General features: G+C 56.4%; 1 protein-coding gene across 3 annotated transcripts; it reads right to left on the bottom strand.

Moving 5' to 3' along the window:
* Positions 1-12: 12 nt before the first annotated feature.
* LOC133343067 (uncharacterized) lies at positions 13-17,598 on the bottom strand. 3 transcript variants are annotated; one of them, XM_061552534.1, is made up of 10 exons: positions 17,208-17,598; positions 12,873-13,021; positions 8,161-8,250; positions 6,841-7,140; positions 6,255-6,539; positions 5,298-5,495; positions 4,780-4,845; positions 4,604-4,660; positions 4,376-4,447; positions 13-2,974 (listed from the first exon to the last, which is right to left on the bottom strand). In XM_061552534.1, the coding sequence occupies exons 3-10, from the start codon at positions 8,204-8,206 to the stop codon at positions 2,835-2,837; spliced, it is 1,164 nt and encodes a 387-aa protein (XP_061408518.1). In that variant the 5' UTR covers positions 8,207-8,250; positions 12,873-13,021; positions 17,208-17,598; the 3' UTR covers positions 13-2,834. The 3 variants fall into 3 exon arrangements, with proteins under 3 accessions (XP_061408518.1, XP_061408520.1, XP_061408519.1); XM_061552536.1 differs by lacking the exon at positions 4,604-4,660; XM_061552535.1 differs by lacking the exon at positions 17,208-17,598 and having other exon boundaries at positions 12,873-13,171.
* Between the last annotated feature and the right edge of the window lie 1,244 nt (positions 17,599-18,842).

The raw sequence follows: 18,842 nt of genomic DNA, 5'->3' as shown, positions 1-18,842 counted from the left end.
TGTCTATGGGTGCCTGTTCGTGTCTGTGGGTCTCTGTGTGTGCCTGTGGGGTTTTATGGGTCTCTGTTCATGTTTGTGGGTCTCTGAGCGTGGTTGTAGTTTTTTGTGGGTCTTTGTTCGTGTCTGTGGGTCTCTGAGCGTGCCTGTGAGTTTTTGTGGGTTTCTGTTCGTGTCTATGGGTAACTGAGCGTGGCTGTAGGTTTTTGTGGGTCTCTGTGCATATATGTGGGTTTATGTGCGTGTCTGTGGGTCCCTGTGCGTGTCTGTGGGTCTCTACGTGTATCTGTGGGTCTCTGAGCGTGGTTGCTTCTGGGGGTCTCTGTGTGTCTGTAGGTCTCTGAGCGTGTCTGTGGGTCCCTGTGCGTGTCTGTGGGTCTCTCTGTTAGTATAGGAGTCTAGCTGTGAGTCAAATACTACGGCAAAATAAAAAGATGAATTCTTGATTTCTCCCGGCACGCAGTCGGTCGGGTTCAAATTCCCACTCTCACCGCGGCTTCCCGGCCCATAACCACCGCAGGGAAAGCGAGAGGGTGGGGGGAGGCCCTCGTCTACCCGGGGATTGCGCCTGGCTGATGGTGGTGGCGGTGGTGACGATGGTGAGTAAGAGACCACGCCGTCGCCCCGGTTGTTGTCCGTACAGCGCACCTTGTTGTATGTACAGTCCACGTTTATAAAGGCTTCTCTTTCATTTGGCATGAACGTCGTGAGCGATGTCATACAGTAGTACACAGGTAACTCGCGGAGTAACACTGGTCTCGAGATGTAACATACACCGTGCGTGTGCGCGCGCGCCTCAGTGCACCTAGCCTGGCACCAGCGCTGTGGTGTACGTGCCGTGTGTGTTTATATATATACACGTGTGATTAAGTAAATCGGCCACGGCTAACATCAGGGCCGAGTGATATCTTAACCGGTTATTTAGGCCTCGCTTATATGGACTCAGCCTTAAATGAGTGTCGTGTGTGGTGTGTAAACATCATAACTGGGGTGACAAAGGCGGCCCGGGCGTAGTGTTGGCCACAGCATCCCCTCGTGTGTCGTATCGGCCTGAACAGGGTGTCTCGCTGACAGCACTTGCCCCGACGGGCCGTGTAGGCTACACGGGGGATCTTTGTCTGTGCGAGTGCAACACAATGCGCATTCCGTGCCGCGCGGTGTCGCTCTCGTCACGCGAGTCCACGGCCCGGGCGAGTCTCGCGCCCGCGGTGGTGGGTGAAGTCTCGCGTGGTCGCCAATCGCATCGTCTCAGTGGCCAACGAGAGGCGGGGAGGGGGATGAAGGCTTATCGCCTCTGCGGTGGGAGTCACATCCAGACCTGGGCAGCGAGTCGCCTGTTCGCGGCACGAGAGACGCTCGCCTCTGCCGAGTATCCCCGCTGCCTTGTCGGTGTCGAGGGACGATGGCGCCGTTGCGTCCGAAGTCTGACCGATACGAACGTTCGTAGAGAACGTTGGATGATTATAATCTACAGCGAGACGTGTTATTTGGTGGTGGTGCTGCTGCGTTGGCAGTGGTGCACAAGCACAATCAAAACATCAACACGTTCGTCAACAATAACACTGTGGCCTTATCAAGAAAAATATTCAACAGGGAACGTTTCGGGCGATGGCCCTTCTTCAAAGGACATACAGAGAGAGGCCAGGGAAGAGAGGTGACGACAAGAGAGAGGGACTGCGCGTGTATACACAGTGGGCCCTGGGGAGAATTACATTTCAAACAATGTTTCGTGATGAAACCAGCTATTAAATGGACATCGCTATAGTTGCACTTATCGTAGCTATTGATTAACGCACAGTATTTACGGCTAAATAAACAAATTTATATTCAAGGTGAAAATATGCAATGTTGCAGGCACAATCAACCGACCAATGCTTTCATCCTGGGCCCAGTCACCATGAAACACAATGTCAGCTGCCCTGATTCCTCAGGTGGATAATTACAGAATCTATGGTAAATTATTTTAGAATAACCCCTGAAATAACTAATTACGTTATTTTAGATTTCCACTCAAACGTACGTGGGGAGACACTCCCCTAACGATTGCCACCCTGGTGTACATTCCACATTCCTATGGCAGGTAAATAGCACGTAAAACCACCCGAATAGGCGTGCGTGTCTGTTCGAGTTGACTCGAATCTACGAGAGTTGACTCGAGTTGCTCCGATTCCTCCACGACCTCGGGTGGAGTTGATGGGAACTACAGTTGCCGCAGTCGCTCCCACGAGTCGCCGAGCTGCTCAAGTTCCACTCGGGGCAGTTGATTTGCTTGTCAAGTAATTCGGTCAATACCGCGTTGCTGGCAACATCAATCGGTGATTGGTAGCCATAGAAACTAAATGTCGAATTCTGTGTTGCCAGCGGCTCTGAATCCTGGGCCAGACGGTTCAGGCCGGCGAGCGAACTCTGGCCACACGACCCTGAGCTGCAGACCTCCAACTCTCGGGGGCTCATCAACCTGACGGAAGCATTCCGTCTCGGATCACGGAACCTCGGTCTCACGTTCACAACAACAACAACAACACCCAGACGCCACGCACCGCGGCCGCATCGCCTCGCCACACCGACAACGTCTCATGGCACAGCGACCGCGTGGCAGTCCGTGACTGACCGCCGCTCAGGCCGAGCGAGCGATGTGCGCGCTGACACTGCGAGGGGGATGTCTGCTTGGTCCAGGGACTTGCGGGAAGAGGGGTGGAGGCTCCGCGTCTGCGCGCCCGTCGCTCCCCGCATGCACGCATCTACCCCTTCCCGTCCACGTCTCCCGCAAAATAAAATTATCTCCGCGACCCCCCCCCCCCCCCCATTGGCCACCGGGAGGCGCTGCGGGTCACGCGTCACAGGGGCTCGGGCAGCTTGAAGCCGCTCAACTCGTCGTAGGCCGGGCTCTCGGGGCAGCCGCAGCCGCTCACGATGACGGCGGCGATGGAGTCGGAGGTCGCGGGAGTGGCCCCTGGTGGTGGCGGCGGCGGCGGCACTGCGCACGCGGGAGGCCGTGAGCGCGTTAGCGACCGTGGCGCGCGCCGCGCTGAAGAAGACAACCCCAACTCGGCCTTCTCACGCGGCTCGCGCGGACTACTGTGCTCGCAATGAGCGTAGTGTCTGTCTGGTGGTGCTCGTCAAACGTGTAACTGCGCTCGATGCAGAGGCGCGGGAAATAAACACAGAGTTCCGCTTGCGAAGGCAGTCGGAACCAGCACAGCAGACAATTGCCCGAGCTCTGTGGTCCTATATTTGAATTTCTGGCCAACTCGTGAGTGAGTTATGTGGCGCTGCTGCTGCTGCTGCTGATATGACAATGGGGCACAAGCACAATCAACAACGACCACTCCAACATATTTGTCACGAACACTGCCCGCCCCTCTCCCCACCCCCATCCACCATCCTCCACATCTACATCTTCCCTGATCCCCACTCCTCTACCATCAAAAAGCACATTCATCAATAACACCGTTGCCTTAACATTAATATATAATGCGCGACGTTTCGGGCAATGGCTCTTCTTCATCGCACATAGAAGACATTGCCCGAAACGTCACCCATTGTGAGAGAGGGGAGGGAGCGTGGAGCAGAAGGGAGATGGGCTAGGAAGAGGTTTGGGGCTAGGGTGGTAGAGGGAGCTGGGCTGGGGTGGTAGAGGGAGGTTGGGGCTGGGTGGTAGAGGGAGCTGGGCTGGGGTGGTAGAGGGAGGTTGGGGCTGGGGTGGTAGAGGGAGCTGGGCTGGGGTGGTAGAGGGAGGTGGGCTGGGGTGGTAGAGGGAGCTTGGGCTGGTGTGGGAGAGGGAGCTGGGGCTGGGGTGGGAGAGGGAGCTGGGACTGAGGTGGGAGAGGGAGCTGGGGCTGGGGTGGGAGAGGGAGCTGGGGCTGGGGTGGGAGAGGGAGCTGGGGCTGGGGTGGTAGAGGGAGCTGGGCTGGGGTGGTAGAGGGAGGTGGGCTGGGGTGGTAGAGGGAGCTGGGGCTGGGGTGGGAGAGGGAGCTGGGGCTGGGGTGGTAGAGGGAGCTGGGACTGAGGTGGGAGAGGGAGCTGGGGCTGGGGTGGTAGAGGGAGCTGGGGCTGGGGTGGTAGAGGGAGCTGGGGCTGGGGTGGGAGAGGGAGCTGGGACTGGGGTGGGAGAGGGAGCTGGGGCTGAGGTGGGAGAGGGAGCTGGGGCTGGGGTGGTAGAGGGAGCTGGGGCTGGGGTGGTAGAGGGAGCTGGGCTGGGGTGGGAGAGGGAGCTGGGGCTGGGGTGGTAGAGGGAGGTTGGGGTGGTAGAGAGAGCTGGGGCTAGAGTGGTAGAGGGAGCTGGGCTGGGGTGGTAGAGGGAGCTGGGGCTGGGGTGGTAGAGGGGTTGGGGTGGAGGGGAGAGGGGGGTTGTAAGGGGCGGGGCGAGGGAACTGACCTGCAGTCCCGGGCAGGGGTCGCTTCATGACCTCGTACACGGTCAGCTCGTGCGTCTCGCCCGCGCGCTTCCCTGTGCGGCACGCGCGGCGGAGGGTCAGAGCGACGTTCACGATTCTCAACGTACCACGAGACACGCGTGGAATCCCGTGCGTGAGCATCGATTTGGGGGATTAAGGACCGAATTGAAGACGACGACGTAACGAAGATGGTGATGAGGATGTCTCACCGTTTCCTTTCATCACGTTGTCGATGTTCTCGTAAATCGGGTTGTGCTGCCCGACATCTGAAACACACGTGGAAACCCCCTCGCTATCGAGTCCTCGAGTCCGTGAGCAACTTGGCCAATGAGTCTGTGAGTCTGTGAGCGAATTGCCCGTGAGTGAGTTTGTGCCCTGTCCTCACCTCTGCCATCTGGAGCTCGTCCCATAGACTCGTACGCGTTGTCCAGGTTCAGTTCCCCCGTAGCGTCTAGGCGTGGCAAGGGCGGGGACAGCAGAACAATACATTAAATTAGTGTAATTAAATTTAGATTTAAAGCTTTTGTGACTGCAGGGATTCATATTCTTGGTTATTTCGGTAAAGTCACGTAGAAGTGAAATAATAAAATAATAAAAATATAAAACAATAAAAATTCTCACGACGTTTCTACTGCAACACAAGCAATCATCATCAGGTGTGAAATCCACAGCAAGAAATGTATGTTTTAGTGTAATTAATTAACATTTTCACTTGTAAATTCCCTTGAGACAGTACATCTCATCCGATCTGCGTTGGAAAGGGCTATTGACAGAAACGGGGTATTGACGAATGCGTCGAGGGTTTGTTTCTTCTTCTTCGTCTCTCATCTGCAAGTCTGTCCAGCAGTGCGTCGATTGAAACATTGACGCGTCCACAGCGAGCACGGCCAGGCCTTGCCGCACCTTTCTCATCGCGGTGGTGGCGGCCGCGCCGCGTGAGGAGGCACGCGGTGAACGCCACGGCCGCCACGAGGCAGCAGGCGGCGAGCATCGAGAAGAGCGCGAGCTGCAGCACTTGGCCGCGCACCTCCAGCATGCTCGTGGGGGTCGGGAACGGCACCGTCGTCACGTTGATGCACGCGGGGAGCGAGTTGCTCTTGCCTGGTAGATGGGGGGGGGGGGGGTGGGACACGGGGAGGTTGGCGAGGCACACAAAGAAAGACACCGGGATGATGGGATCGGTCTGCAAAGCGAGACGCGGGGGTGGGGGGGGGGGAGACACCGCGGCCACGGGAAGCGGACGTGGAGCGAAATGCATCGACAGAGAGACGCGAAAAGACACGGGGAGGCGCGGGGAAGTACGAATAGACACCGGAGACGCGGGAGACGCGGAGCGCGCGAGGGTTAATGAAGCGCTTGATGCGCGCTGATGACGGCGGCACGGCTCGACATTGATTCGTGGCGAGTGCGAGAGAAGTGCGGCCGCTGGCCGCGTTTATGGCCCCAGCCACCGGGTTAGCAACGCGGCCCCGTGAAGAGCGAACGCCTCTTGGGACGAGGGTGGAGTGCGGTGTCGATGTTGTTATTAGTGATGGTATTCGCGATGGTTGTGGTGCACGGCATCGCCACTTAGTGGCGAACGGCGACTGTGATACTGTATTATTGTTGTTACCCTCGTCTGCTGGGTGAAGGTGGGTATCATTCGTGGTGGCATTGTGTTGGTGATGGTATTGTGTTCGTGATATTGTAGTAGGGTGGAGTTGGCCATACATCCGAATATAGGACCGCAGTGCTTGGCCAATTGTTAGCCGCAACGGCTTTGGCTGCCTTTTCCCACGCCTCTATATTTTTGTAATTCTATTTTACATGAAACTGCGGGGGGCGGTGGCGGTGGATGGGGGGGGGCTAAGCGTTGCTCACCATCCTTGTTGACGCAGTACTCCGAGGTGTGCTTGGACAGCCCGTTGACGGAGCACGTGTAGAGGCCCAGGTCCTGGAAGCTCACGGCCAGGATGGTGATGTTGCTGCCGTCCTCCGTCAGCCTCGAGGGGGGCACGCGATTCCCCTTGAACCACCACACGAAGGTGGGCACCGCGCGCGAGAACTGCAGGGCGCGAGCGCTCCCCTGGCAGGAGAGCACCAAACTGCGTCCGAGCGTCACGGCGCCGTGCGGCTCCGCGCGCAGCACCACGTCCGCCAAGCACGCTGCGCGGGGTGGGGGGGGCGAGAGAGGGGGGGGTCTCTGTGTGAGTTGACTGGTCTCTAAATAAATCCTCTGATTTCTGTGAGTCTATGATTCTCGATGTGCGTCTGTGGGTCTCTGCGTGAGCCTTTGGATGTATTTGCTAGTCTGTGGTTCTCGATGTGAATGTATGGGTCTCGACGTGTGTGCGTGCGTCTCTACGCGACTTCTAGTCTACAACTCTAGTCTCTTTCTGCATGCTAGCATGTATGAGAGTTTGACTCGACCAGTCGTTGTTGTGACCGATGACGACGCGGTGCGCACCGGGCCTCACGACGAGCTCCACCTCGCGCCTCTCCGCGCCGCCGGGCATCTCGAAGAGGAGCGAGCCCGTGTCGCTCGACTTGAGGTCGCGCAGCTCCAGCGAGCAGCTGCTGGGCGGCGCCTGTCGGAAGAGGGTGCGCGCCGCGAACTTGACGCTCGCGTCCGCGTGGCCGTTGCAGACCGGGTGGTGCGGGATCCACTTCCACGTCACCTCCGTGAAGTTGGGCCTCACGGCGCAGTCCAGCGTCACCGACAGGCCCTCGGCCGCCACCACCTGCTCCGGCTTATTCCAACAGCAGCCTGGTGGGAACGGGGGGGGGGGGTTTGGCCCGAGGGCCGTCACGACCACCACACGCAGCCGTTCGCGTGTTCCTGCGACTCTGCCTTGTAACACTCCGTATCTCTCTCGGGCTAGGGCGAGTGATAACGACTCAGCATATTCGCCAATAACACGTGTGTGTGGCCTTGCAAGGAAACTATATACTGGACTATTTGTCGTTTTGGGCAATGGTCCTTCTCTTAGAGTTACGTCCGCGGCAGACTTCTTACAGGAAGACGCAACCCAATTTACTTACGGGCAGCTCTTATCTTTTAGCTAAACGTCTAATAGTGTGTGTGCGTGCGTCTCGTGCTGTCAAACACACGCTTGGAGCCTCATTGATTTGTACCAAACGTTTAAGCTGTTTTACTGATTCCTATGGCACTCCCCCATGGGACATTCCCTGCATTTCGACAAACGTTTGTGCGGAGCGCGTCAAGGGCACTGCCACGATACGTGATTAAGGCACAATAACAACAGCAGAACGTGCGTTTACAATGTGTAACGTTGCTGGCAATAGAAAGCGACGTTTTGGGCGATGACCCTTCTTCATAGCGCGTGGGTCATGAGTCGCACCGCATACAGGAGGCTGACGGGGCCCGCCCTGAACGTAAACACGCGCACGCGACTGGGGGCGGTGTGGGGGGAGGCGGGGGGGAGACGACGCGAGGGGGGGGGGCTGTGTTGGGTGGGGGGCGTTCGGGAGGAGAGGGCGCTCAGCGCAATAAGCGACGCGCTCGTCTTCCGGTCAAGAGTGGGAGAAGGGAAACGGCCGGTGGCTGTCGGAGATGTCCCGACGAGAGCTCGATGAGATTGACGGCAGTGATGCCGCAACGGTGACCCGTTGATGCTGCTACCGATGATGGTAGTAGTGGTGGTGCTGATGATGGTTATGAAGGGCGTTGGTATGGTGATGCTGCTCTGAACATCCGATTCGACTGTTGTGTGCGAAGCGATTCGGATGATAAACATTCACTTGGGGGAGGGGTCGTGGCGCTCACCTGAGCCGAGGGCTCCCATGACGAGCAGGACCCACAGAGGCGCCATGGGCCTGGGATCCAACCGGTTGCCTCCAAACTCCGCGGCTTCACCTAGACACGAGGGTAGACACGAGGGTAGACACGAGGGCAGACACCAGCAGGGTTATAGCAGCGGGCGGAGACGCGGATTTACTCGGGTATCGTACCAAGCTAGGTGTCAGAATCTACTCGTGTTACTTGAAAGCCCTTTCTCAATCCACCGCTGGATGAAAGCCTCCCCGCGTGTTGGTCGTGGGTGTTGATACGTTACATAAACGCGCGGCCACACACACCCACACGATGCAGTGCTCCAGCGAGCGCGTGGCTGTGCCGTCGTGAGAAGTCCAATCAAGGGCGGAGCGAGTGCATGCCGGCTCACGAAATATTTGCTGCTTTAGATAACGGGCACAGTTGCCGTGTTCTCTGTTGGCTAACTCAATTCTGCATGCAGAGACGGGCACGGTGGGTAAGTGAACAGTAAAATGATGTCACATCATAAAACAATGATGCCAACTCGTAGCGCGCTGCCACCGTTGCGCAGCATTCAATCGCTCGTCGCTCTTGCAGAGAGAGAGGACGACTCAGAAAGAGAGAGAGAGGACGACTCAGAGAGAGAGAGAGAGGACGACTCAGATAGAGAGAGAGGACAACTCAAAGAGAGAAGACGGCTCAGAGAGAGAACGACTCAGAGAGAGAGAGGACGACTCAGAGAGAGAGCGAGAGGACGACTCAGAGAGAGAGGACAATTCAGAGGTGCCACGAGGAGGATCCACGGACGAGCGGGAAGGCGGCAGCTGCAGTAGCCTCGAAAGGCGCCGTACAGAGAAGAGCGCGCGTCTTTATTTGAGAGAGGCGCTACAACAGGTCTCTGTGTGCCAGTCTGTGCCTCTTTACGTATAGTTGGGTCTCTGTGTGCGCCAATGATATACAAGGTTGATTTGCTTTTGTATATATTTACACACAGTACTACACTGTGTATATATATATATACACACACAGTACTACACTGTGTATATATATATATACACACAGTACTACACTGTGTGTGTATATATATACACACAGTACTACACTGTGTGTATATATATACACACAGTACTACACTGTGTGTGTATATATATACACACAGTACTACACTGTGTGTATATATATACACACAATACTACACTGTGTGTATATATATATACACACACAGTACTACACTGTGTGTGTATACATAGAAGATCGTTTACTAAAGAAGGCCTTGAGGCTGCCTGCACGTGAACGGGGGCAGGGAATCGACCGCACGACTGGCTGGGGAGTTCAGGATTGAGTGGGGGGTGTCAGCAGTCCGGAACGAGCGACCTTCCACCGAGAGGTGGTCGCCTGGGGTAGGGGGGGGCAGGGGCGGTTTCTTCATTAGGGCGATTGGGCGACGCACCACCAATGTCATTGAACCACAGAGTCACGCTAGCCGTCACTGTGCCTCTGGATATAGTCCAATCAGCGTCATGTCACGTTCTGTGGAGTACCGCCTCTTTTTGGGCGATTTCACTCCGGCTGAGAATCGCCCCGAGTGGCCCCATAGACTTACATTGAAAGATGTTTTTTTTCGAACGGCGGGCGCTCCAATGCATTCTCTATGGCTTCCGGGAGGGTTCGCACTAACGTGCTTACGTCATCATACGTGCTTACGTCATCATACGTAAGCACGTTTCATCCAACAATATAATTTATTGCCACCTAGTGGAATCTTTAATAAAATAAACTTGTGTGGTTTGTTTTAATAGTGAGTATAGAAACAAACAAGATATATTGTAAGAGTCACTTTATTTTTCATTAATATTAAAGAAGTGAAGTTGCCTTTACATGCTTAAGCTGTTAATTTATCCATTGCATGGGTGGACCTTATCCTTATCAATCATCCAGACATTTGCCCCCCCTGAGAGATTTTGCAGGAGCCGCCACTGGGGGGGGGGGGGTGCTAGGATGAGCCCCCCCCCCCCAAGACGTTTCTACAGAAACCGCCACGCGTGTGGGGGCCGCCAAAGGCCGTGGCGAGGCCGTGGTGAGTCCGGGGTTTCCACTCGTCACGCCTGTCCAGGAGTCGCTGCGAGATAAGAGGCGGACTCGCTGTTTATGAACGCGTCGCGTGAATCGGGCGAGGTTATTTGTTCTAAGAATTTGGGGGGAAATTTACTCCGAGATGTTCATCGAAGTGAATTCCAAATTGCAGCAGTGCGAGGGAGGAAGCGGAACGAGACGTGAGGCGACCTGCAGTGTGGTGAGTGAGTGGGTGAATTCGTGTGTTGTTTTAGCTGCTTTATGGCGAATGCATGAATGAGTGGGAGAACGAGTTACGAATGGGTGAGTGGGTGGGCGAGCGTATGAATGGGTGAGTGTGTGTGGTGTTTAGACGTGTAGCATGGTGAATGAGCGGGTGGCTTGTTTTGACCTGCAGTGTAGTGGTGGTTGGTGGAGGTGGATGGTGGTGGTTGAACACCCAGTGTGGTGGATGAAACAATTACAGTGAAGTTTGGTACAGGCTTCACTGTTTTCTCGACATTGGAGGAAAATTCCACGAATCAAATTCTCGGGCACGGTGGCCACGGTCGCAGCGCGTTGTGGTGGCGACTGCAATTGGGAAACGTGCCGATGTATCCGACGTCTCGAGCACCAAACAGCGGGACACGCGGGCGTCTGCGTCTCACGCGGTTCGCGTGGGTGCCACGGTTCCCGGCAGCCGGGCCGAGTTAGCGGCGTAACCCGGGGCAGGTGTCAGACGCCCCCCCCCCACAGCCCCTGCCTCCCCGCGCGTGAGAGCCGGAGAGAAAAACAAGGGCGTGATCCCCCTCCCCCCTCCTCCCCCACCCCCCACAAGCAATAACAACACCAGCAGCACCAGCAGCACCAGCAGCACCAGCGCCAGCAACATTCAAGACAATGATCCCCCGTGTGACCTTAACATACCGTTGGGACAAGTTCTGTTTGCGAGCACCTATGAAGGCCAACACGGCACACGAGGAGGTGGGTAGTCGACACCTCGCACGGCCGCATTTGTCTCCCTAATGGCGATTTTTACACACTGCACCAGGTGCTCATTTGAGGTTGAGTCGACCAAGGAGAGGCCCAGGACCAGCTCAGATAATCGTTACTGGTGTTGGCCTTGAGCAGGAATCGGACTTGGGTGGCCGGGTTCGTAGCGCTGCGGCCAGCACTATTACCACCAACCAAACCGCCATTCGCCACGAAGTGGTGGTGACCTCACCACGGCGCTTGTACCAGGCTATGTGCACGTTAAGGCCACGTGAAGTGTCGAACGCCCGTCGGCAGAAAGTCACAGGGCAGACCCACAACCATCATCACCGTCAGCAGCACCACCACCATCAACCCTGCCCCACCCATGCACTCCCTTTCCACTGACTTCAGTGATGATTGCGCCCTACTGCTTCCTGCGCCGCGCAGTTCTTCTTTAGGAACACCTTGCCACATGCGCCACGGCGACCCCAAAATACCCGGCCGGAAGCACCCGGGCTGACGCGACGGGGCGCCTGTCAGCGTGGCGAGTGGGAGACTCGGGGGTCACTCAGGGCCACTCGCTCAAGGTCACCTCCAACCCCCCTCCCCCGTGACGCCCCCTCGCGGGACCCTCCAAGTGCGCGGACCCCGTAAACGCCACGCGCTGTTGCCTCTGCGACTCAGATATCAGCGGGGTCAGATCTTGGGCGGCTTAGAGAGGGGTGGTGTTGGGGGCGCAGTGTGGGCTAACGCAGCCCGAACAGCAGAGGGATAGCAAGGGGCCCGTCTGGGGATACAGGAGGTCACCTGGGAGTAACGGGGAGCCAAGGGAAACCAGGACGAGTGTCAAATTCATGACTCAGAATGAACATCACATTCCCCACCCCAGTCGTGTTCAAGTAGCGTTATGGAGACAGAGTTGGGCAGAGAAGTGAGATGCGCTCCCAGGTTTGAGAGAGAGAGCCCAAGAGATCAAGATAGATGCGCTTAATACGGCCTGATGATAATTACATTAAAACACATTCGGGTGACCAGACGTCTCGCCTTTAGAGTGGCTCTCTAGCGCTCCCTCAAGCGGAGGCCCTTCTGCCAGAAGTAGCATGAGCCGGCACTTGCAGGACTGCGCCTTTGTCTAGTACCCTTCAGTGCACAGTGCAACGCGGGTTCATGTAGAGGCTCAACGCAGCTGCATCCGTACGGAAACCATCGAATTTATGTACACGACCCTACCCAGGACAGGTCCCAGTCAGAGGCAAATTCCAGACACACGCGGAGTTTGGTTAAACAGTCGCGAGCGGGAGGAGGCTCTGAGTAAATCTCCCGGAATGCGGCCGATCTCGTCTGGGTCTCGGAAGCTAAGCAGCCTTGAGCCTGGCTAGGACTCGGATGAGTGTGAGTCCCGCCGTGCACACACGCAGGGTGCTGCTATAGGGCTGCTGTGCCGACGGCATCAGACGGCACAGCAGCCAGATCTACTGCTGAACTGTACTGCTCTCTGCACCCCACGCATTCGCTCCTCCGCCTTCACCGCTTGCACTGACCACCGTGATGAACTACAATCAACCACCGCCCCCCACCCCCATGACCCGCACGGCGTGGGGGTTGTTTGAGGCCTTCATTCAGCAGTGGAATGAGCAAGACTCATGATGATGATGGCAATGTGTTGGTAATGTCCCGTTAGGTTGTAGACAGCTCACCCGTGCGTCGGATTGCGCTTCACTCCTCCCGGCCGCCCTGCTCAGCCGTCCCTGTGCGGGGTGGTTACTGGCGAAGGGCCGGCCGTTAAACGTCGGACGTCGAGTCTCGAGGCAGCCACGGGTCAGCGAGCACGCGGAGTCGGCAGAGTCTGCGGGGCGGACGAGAGAGGCAATCAGCTGGGGCGAGGCGACGACGCGATCCGGAGAGCGCCGCTGCTCTCCCCTGCGAGTGGAGTGGGGGGGGCGATGGGAGTGGGAGGCGGCGGTGGGGGCGGGGAGAAGGTGAAGCGCTGCCGCTCGGCTGGAGCTGTCGGGGTAGCGGGGCTGAGTCCGCGCGGGGCCAATTGAGGAAGAGGAATTTCCGTGGACGGCCACACGCGTGAAGAAGCGACGACGCGGTGAGCAAACAGTTTAGTCTGGACGTGTAAACAAAGACGGACGGACGCCCTCGCCCGGGGGGGGGGGCGGTGTGTCCAAGGGGCGGGGAGGGGGAGGGGGGGGGGGGACGCGGCTGCCGCCCACGGGGGGAGGAGGGGGCGACGGGGCCCAGGACGTGAGAGTTCGCGTCCGGAGTTGTCGAGACCGATGACGAGGTTCACCTCGTTCGCCCACAAACATTACTGCATCGTCAGTGTCAACGGCAGCAGCAGTAACAGCAGAAATAACAACAGCAGCGGAAGCATCAAAAGCATCAGCAGCACTAATAACAGCGTCATCTTCATCAGCAGCAACATCAGTAAGCTACCCTGTATCGCTAGTGTCATTATCACCAGCAGCAGCAGGAGTAGCGGTGTTATCATCATTAATAGAATCATCGTCATAACGATCGTAATCATCACGATCTTCATCACTAGAATCAGTAACAACAGCGGTGGCGGTGTCATCGTTATCATCACAATCATCGTGATCATCATCACGATCATCGTGATCATCATCACGATCATCGTCATCATCAACCCTCCCTAGGATAAGAGCTTTTAGAAGCAAGAGAATCACGCCGGAAGTTGGAGTCAGCAGCGAGCGAGGAGGAGGGAGGGGGGGGGGTCGTGGTGGAGGGGGGGCAGTGGGGGGGGGGGGGAGGAGTGGTGAGGGGGGAGTTGTGGTGGAGGGGGCGGGGCAGTGGTGGGGGGGAGCAGTGGGGGGGGGGTCTGTAGCAAGGATGGGGGCTGGGGGGGTGTGCACGGTGGTTGCCGAGTGAAGTGGTGGAGGGGGTGGGGGCGAGTGGAGGCTGGGGGGGGGGAGGAAATGTAGCTGGATGTGTAATTTGTTGTATTCGCGGGATCGATGCGCGGAGCTGCGGATAAGAGCCGTGATGGAGCCCTCGCTCGGTGGGGCGAGATGTCGACACTCTCACCCAGCTCCGAGAAACACTCGCACTCGCACACACACAGACAAAGATCCCCCTTATAGCCTTCACAGGCTGTTGCGGCAAGTGCTGTTAGCGAGCACCTATGAAGGCCGGCACGGCACACGAGGGGATGGTTGTCCAGCACCACGCCCGGTCGCCTTTGTCTCTCGTCAGTACTCGTTTTTGAGGCTGAGTCGACCTAGGGGAAGCCCAGGGACGATTCAGATAATCGTCACTGGTGTTGGCCGTGAGCAGCGCGCTATTTATCCCAAAAAGCCTCACGGAGTCTCCAGGCTCTGTTTGAGGCGGTCCTGCAAATTGGATGTTTGGCCGCAGAGAAGTCCCACATATACAAGGAAAATGCCATTCAAAGCTCCGCACAGATTGATTTAATAATCCGTTAAAGTAGTAAACCAGGCACAACCCTGCTTAGTTTCCGAGATATGACGACATGGTGGGCAATCAGGATTACGTGATCGGAGGCGATGATGATGAATTGATGTTGATGATGATGTTATTTAATTGATGTTGATGATGTTGGAATGTATGTTGATGATGATGTTATTGAATTGATGATGTTGCTGATGTCCTACCACATGCCAAAATGTCAGCGAGATAATTTATCTAAAACACCAATGTGGCAGGACTTTCTTTAAACACAGTCTTGAGCCTCCGTTAGAATTTCCTGGGTACGATCAAATGCATAGTTGTTGTTGTTAAATGAGTGGGGCGGTGACGTCAGGTGGCAGTGGAAATTCGCAGCAGAGGTAGGGAGGCGGTGATGGTCGAGCTGTCGATGTGGGGGGCGCGGGAGAACGTTTGTGGGGGGGGGGTCGCCTCTTGTGGTGTTTGTAGGGGGGCTCAGAGGGGCGCCGTGTAAGCACAAATCGCATTCGGCTCCCATCTCAAGGCTGAGCGCGAGCGCCTAGCTCGGCTCCGATTAAATATTCATGACGACAATGGGGCGAGTGCTTTGAGCGAGCACGTTCCGATATGAGGAAGCCACTGGAGCCATGCACTTGTAAATCATCTCGATTCGAGGTGATGCGTTTTGTCTTCAGTGTTGTTGTCCTTCCCCCGCACCTCCGGTTAGAGCGGTTGGCTACGTACGGTGCGAAAGACGTGGAAACGCCACGGTCGGTTACTCATTTGAGGCTGATTTGACCTATAAGAAGTCCCGATAACAGGTTTCAGATAAGGCGCAATATGACTGATTTTGGGCATGACCGGGAATTGAACCCAGACGGCCGGTATCGTAGCATAGAGCGCTAACCGCTGCGCCACCGCTCACCTCATGAATGTATATTTAGTATCACACACATGCGGTACACGCACTACATGTTCGACATTCATCATCAGCAGCAGTATCCATGGTGAATCTCCACTGCTGGATGAAGGCCTACCCACGCCGTCACCATCCCTCACAATGCATGACTGCTGCCATCCATCTCACCCGCACTTATTCACGAATGTCATTGCTCCATCTCCGCCGTGGTTGTCCTTTCTGGACGCATTCTACCCTTAGCCGCGTCGTTCCATCAGTCGATACACACGGGTGCGAGGTAAAGGCGCAGCCCTGCAAGTGCCTGCTCACGCCACTGCTAGCGGAAGCGCCTGCACTACCGATGGAGCGCGAGTGAGCCCCTCTCTAGACGGTAATTGGCCTCCTCTTCTACGCAGACCAGACTTCTTGGACGACGTGGGAGTACCCACACTTGACCCCACCGCGCGCGAGCTGGCGATCACATATTGCAGTGAACCCATGTTGACTGCTGGGGGAGTGCATGTCCAGTCCACGGTCATTGTGGCTGCAAGAAGCCGGCTCCAAGTTTGTCAAATTCTAAAATTATCCCACGAAAGTTCTCAATTAGGATCTCACTCACAGCAGCAAGCACTGGCCCATACCGGCAGACGAATGACCACGTGTCACTCTTGCAAACGAGAGCCATTCTGGTCTCTTGAGTTCTCGTCTGGATAAACAAAATCAACTCGAAATAACTGAACGCCCTCAGGCACTCATCAGCGCATTCAGTTTACTCACCCAACATCTCACCCCCAACCCCCAACTCATTCACCCACTGCTCATCCACTCACTCACTCATCCACTCACTCGTTCAGTCACTCTAGCAAACGAGACGCATTCTGGTCTCGCCCCGGGCAAACAAAATCAAGTGAAACTTTACTGGGACCCCCAATCACAGGAGGGCACCCAGCATTAGTCAGCGACTGGTGCGGCACAACGCCGCGTGACGCAGAGCCCTCGCGGAGGGGTCCAAACGCATCGCATCAGATTGGCAATTTGCCCCCCCCCCCAGATTGAATGATAATGTCCAAAAAAAGATCCCATACTTTCTCAATGAAACAACAAAATCCCCACTGAATATAGAAACATTCGCCCGTAACGCGTGGAACCTGGTCTACTCAATCGGATAACCGATCTATCGGTCACATTGGCACATCTGAGAATAAAACACAAGTTCGGTGGGTAGTGGTGGTGGGGGGGGGGGTCCCACGTTCCTATGACGGGGTATACTGTTATCCATACGACGACCATTGTTGACTTCCCCACAAAGTAGTCTTCATTGTATCGACCCTGGATGGATGATGGGTTGAGTCAGCCCCCAACCAGGATTTAAATGGCTTCGTCATGGAATACGACTTCAACACAGCGAGCGAATCTCAAGACGCTGTGCAGAAACAGCAGACTTGTCGACTTACACTGCAGAGTCAAGAGGGGTGCAGTTAGTCACCGAGCGGGGGGAGGGGGGCATAGGACGCTGTCGGCCCTCGAGTTGAACAGTAGCCGGGAGCTGGCAGCACGGACGGGATGAAGGGGGGAAGGAATTTGGAGACTTTGGGAGGGGGGTAGGCGGGGAAAGTGAGGGAGATTGCGCGACCTTCCCGAGTGAGGGTTCCGTGATTACGTTACTGCTGCCACTGCTGCTGCTGCCGCTGCTCCTGCTGCTGCAACGGGGGGGGGGGGGTACCTTAATGAGCGAGACGCTCCGGAGGGAGGCCGTGGAGGACTCGCAGGTGCAGCCGCGTCCAGATGTTGAGCGCGAGACGCCGCGGAGCGCTGTCCGTGAGGGAGTCTCTCTCTGTCTTCCTCTCTCTGTCTCCACCTTCTCTCTCTCCACCTTCTCTCTACCTCTGTGCGAGTGCGTGGGGGGAGTCGGTGCGCGAACCCAGACGCGCCGGCGGCTGCGGTCGCGGGCGCGTGCGAGCGACTGCAGCGATAGCAGCCGCGACGCATTCACTGCTCGCAGGTAGCGTGGCACGGCTCGTGGTGGTGGCGGTGCCTGGGGGGGGGGGGTGGTGGTGACGTCGCGGCCTCGCTCTGCAGTGTCCTCCCCCCTCTTCCTCGCAGCTCAAACCAACCCCCAGCTCAGCTCAGCCAAGCCGACGATCTCAGCACCCACCCCTAACCTCGCGCTACTAGACTACGCGCGTGCAGAGAGAGAGAATATCTACTCTGGCGACGACTAACGCTTAAATACTTGAGTGTATACACACACGCGCGCGTGGTCGCAACCGTGCATATATTCATTCATGCATCCACCCACACGCGCGCTATCTCACGAACACAAAAGGAAAATGTGAATGCGTCACGGTGGTTTTGAAGAACTTCTTGTTTCTGGCATTTGCCTCCTCTGATCTGGGCCATGCAGCCGGCCAGCTGGGTCATTATTTAAAGCCGCGGTTTGTACCCAATTCCACATCTTCCTAGCGACTTCCATCACCCCGCACCGCCGCCGCTTCTCCCACGCACCCCTCTGAGTCGTCCCGCGCGACGCGTGATCACACGGAGGAGAGAATTTAACGTAGTCGCTTTCCCACTCCTCGTGCCGGTGAACCCGTCCTCGTGAACCATGTTGGGTGCACGCACGAGACCTAAACAAACGAAGTGAAAGAACCTCAAAGGCACCTGGGATTTTCATGGACAATTTGGATGTTCCAAAAAAATCAGCACGAAATCCGATCCTGCTAAACATACAATTCCAATCAACATAACAAGTCGAGCTGAAATCATCTCTGCCATGTCGACATCTCCCTGCTCTTGTCTTACTACGCATCTTTCTTTTGCCGACATCTCACATTCCCCTAACACTTACTTCTCTATCGTCTGTGCACATTTTTCTCATTTCGCTTCATCTATATCCCTTACCCATATCTCCTTCGTCACATTTTGGCATCTCACTATGAGTTCATTAATTGAATGCGCAGGGGGTGGGGGTTTGTGACGGTGGGCACAACAAATTCTGAATGAAGGCGCCCCCTCAATGGGGGCCACCACCACCACCACTGCTGCTGAACGGTGCAGTGGCGACTCTTCACCTTGAGACCAGGACCCACCGTGACGCTGATCTGCCCACTGACCATCGCCGTTGCTGCGTCTCAGATGCGGCTGTCATTCTTCAACTGGGGTGGTGGTGGTGGTGGGCGTGCACCTAGCACCCCATTCAAACACAGCTGTTGGAAGTTGCAAGCGAGAATTTATTTTAATCGCTCGAAGCCGGGGTTGGCACCATCCACACCTCCTCCTGATACCGAGGGGAAATGCGTGAGGTTCATCACTGCAGCTCGCAGAGCCGCTGGGAACCCAGTCCACACATCCCCAGAAG

Source organism: Lethenteron reissneri, chromosome 16, assembly GCF_015708825.2.
Source record: "Lethenteron reissneri isolate LAM-NWPU_2019-01 chromosome 16, ASM1570882v1, whole genome shotgun sequence".
Classification (NCBI taxonomy): domain Eukaryota; kingdom Metazoa; phylum Chordata; class Hyperoartia; order Petromyzontiformes; family Petromyzontidae; genus Lethenteron; species Lethenteron reissneri.
This window is presented reverse-complemented; position numbering and strand designations above follow the sequence as displayed.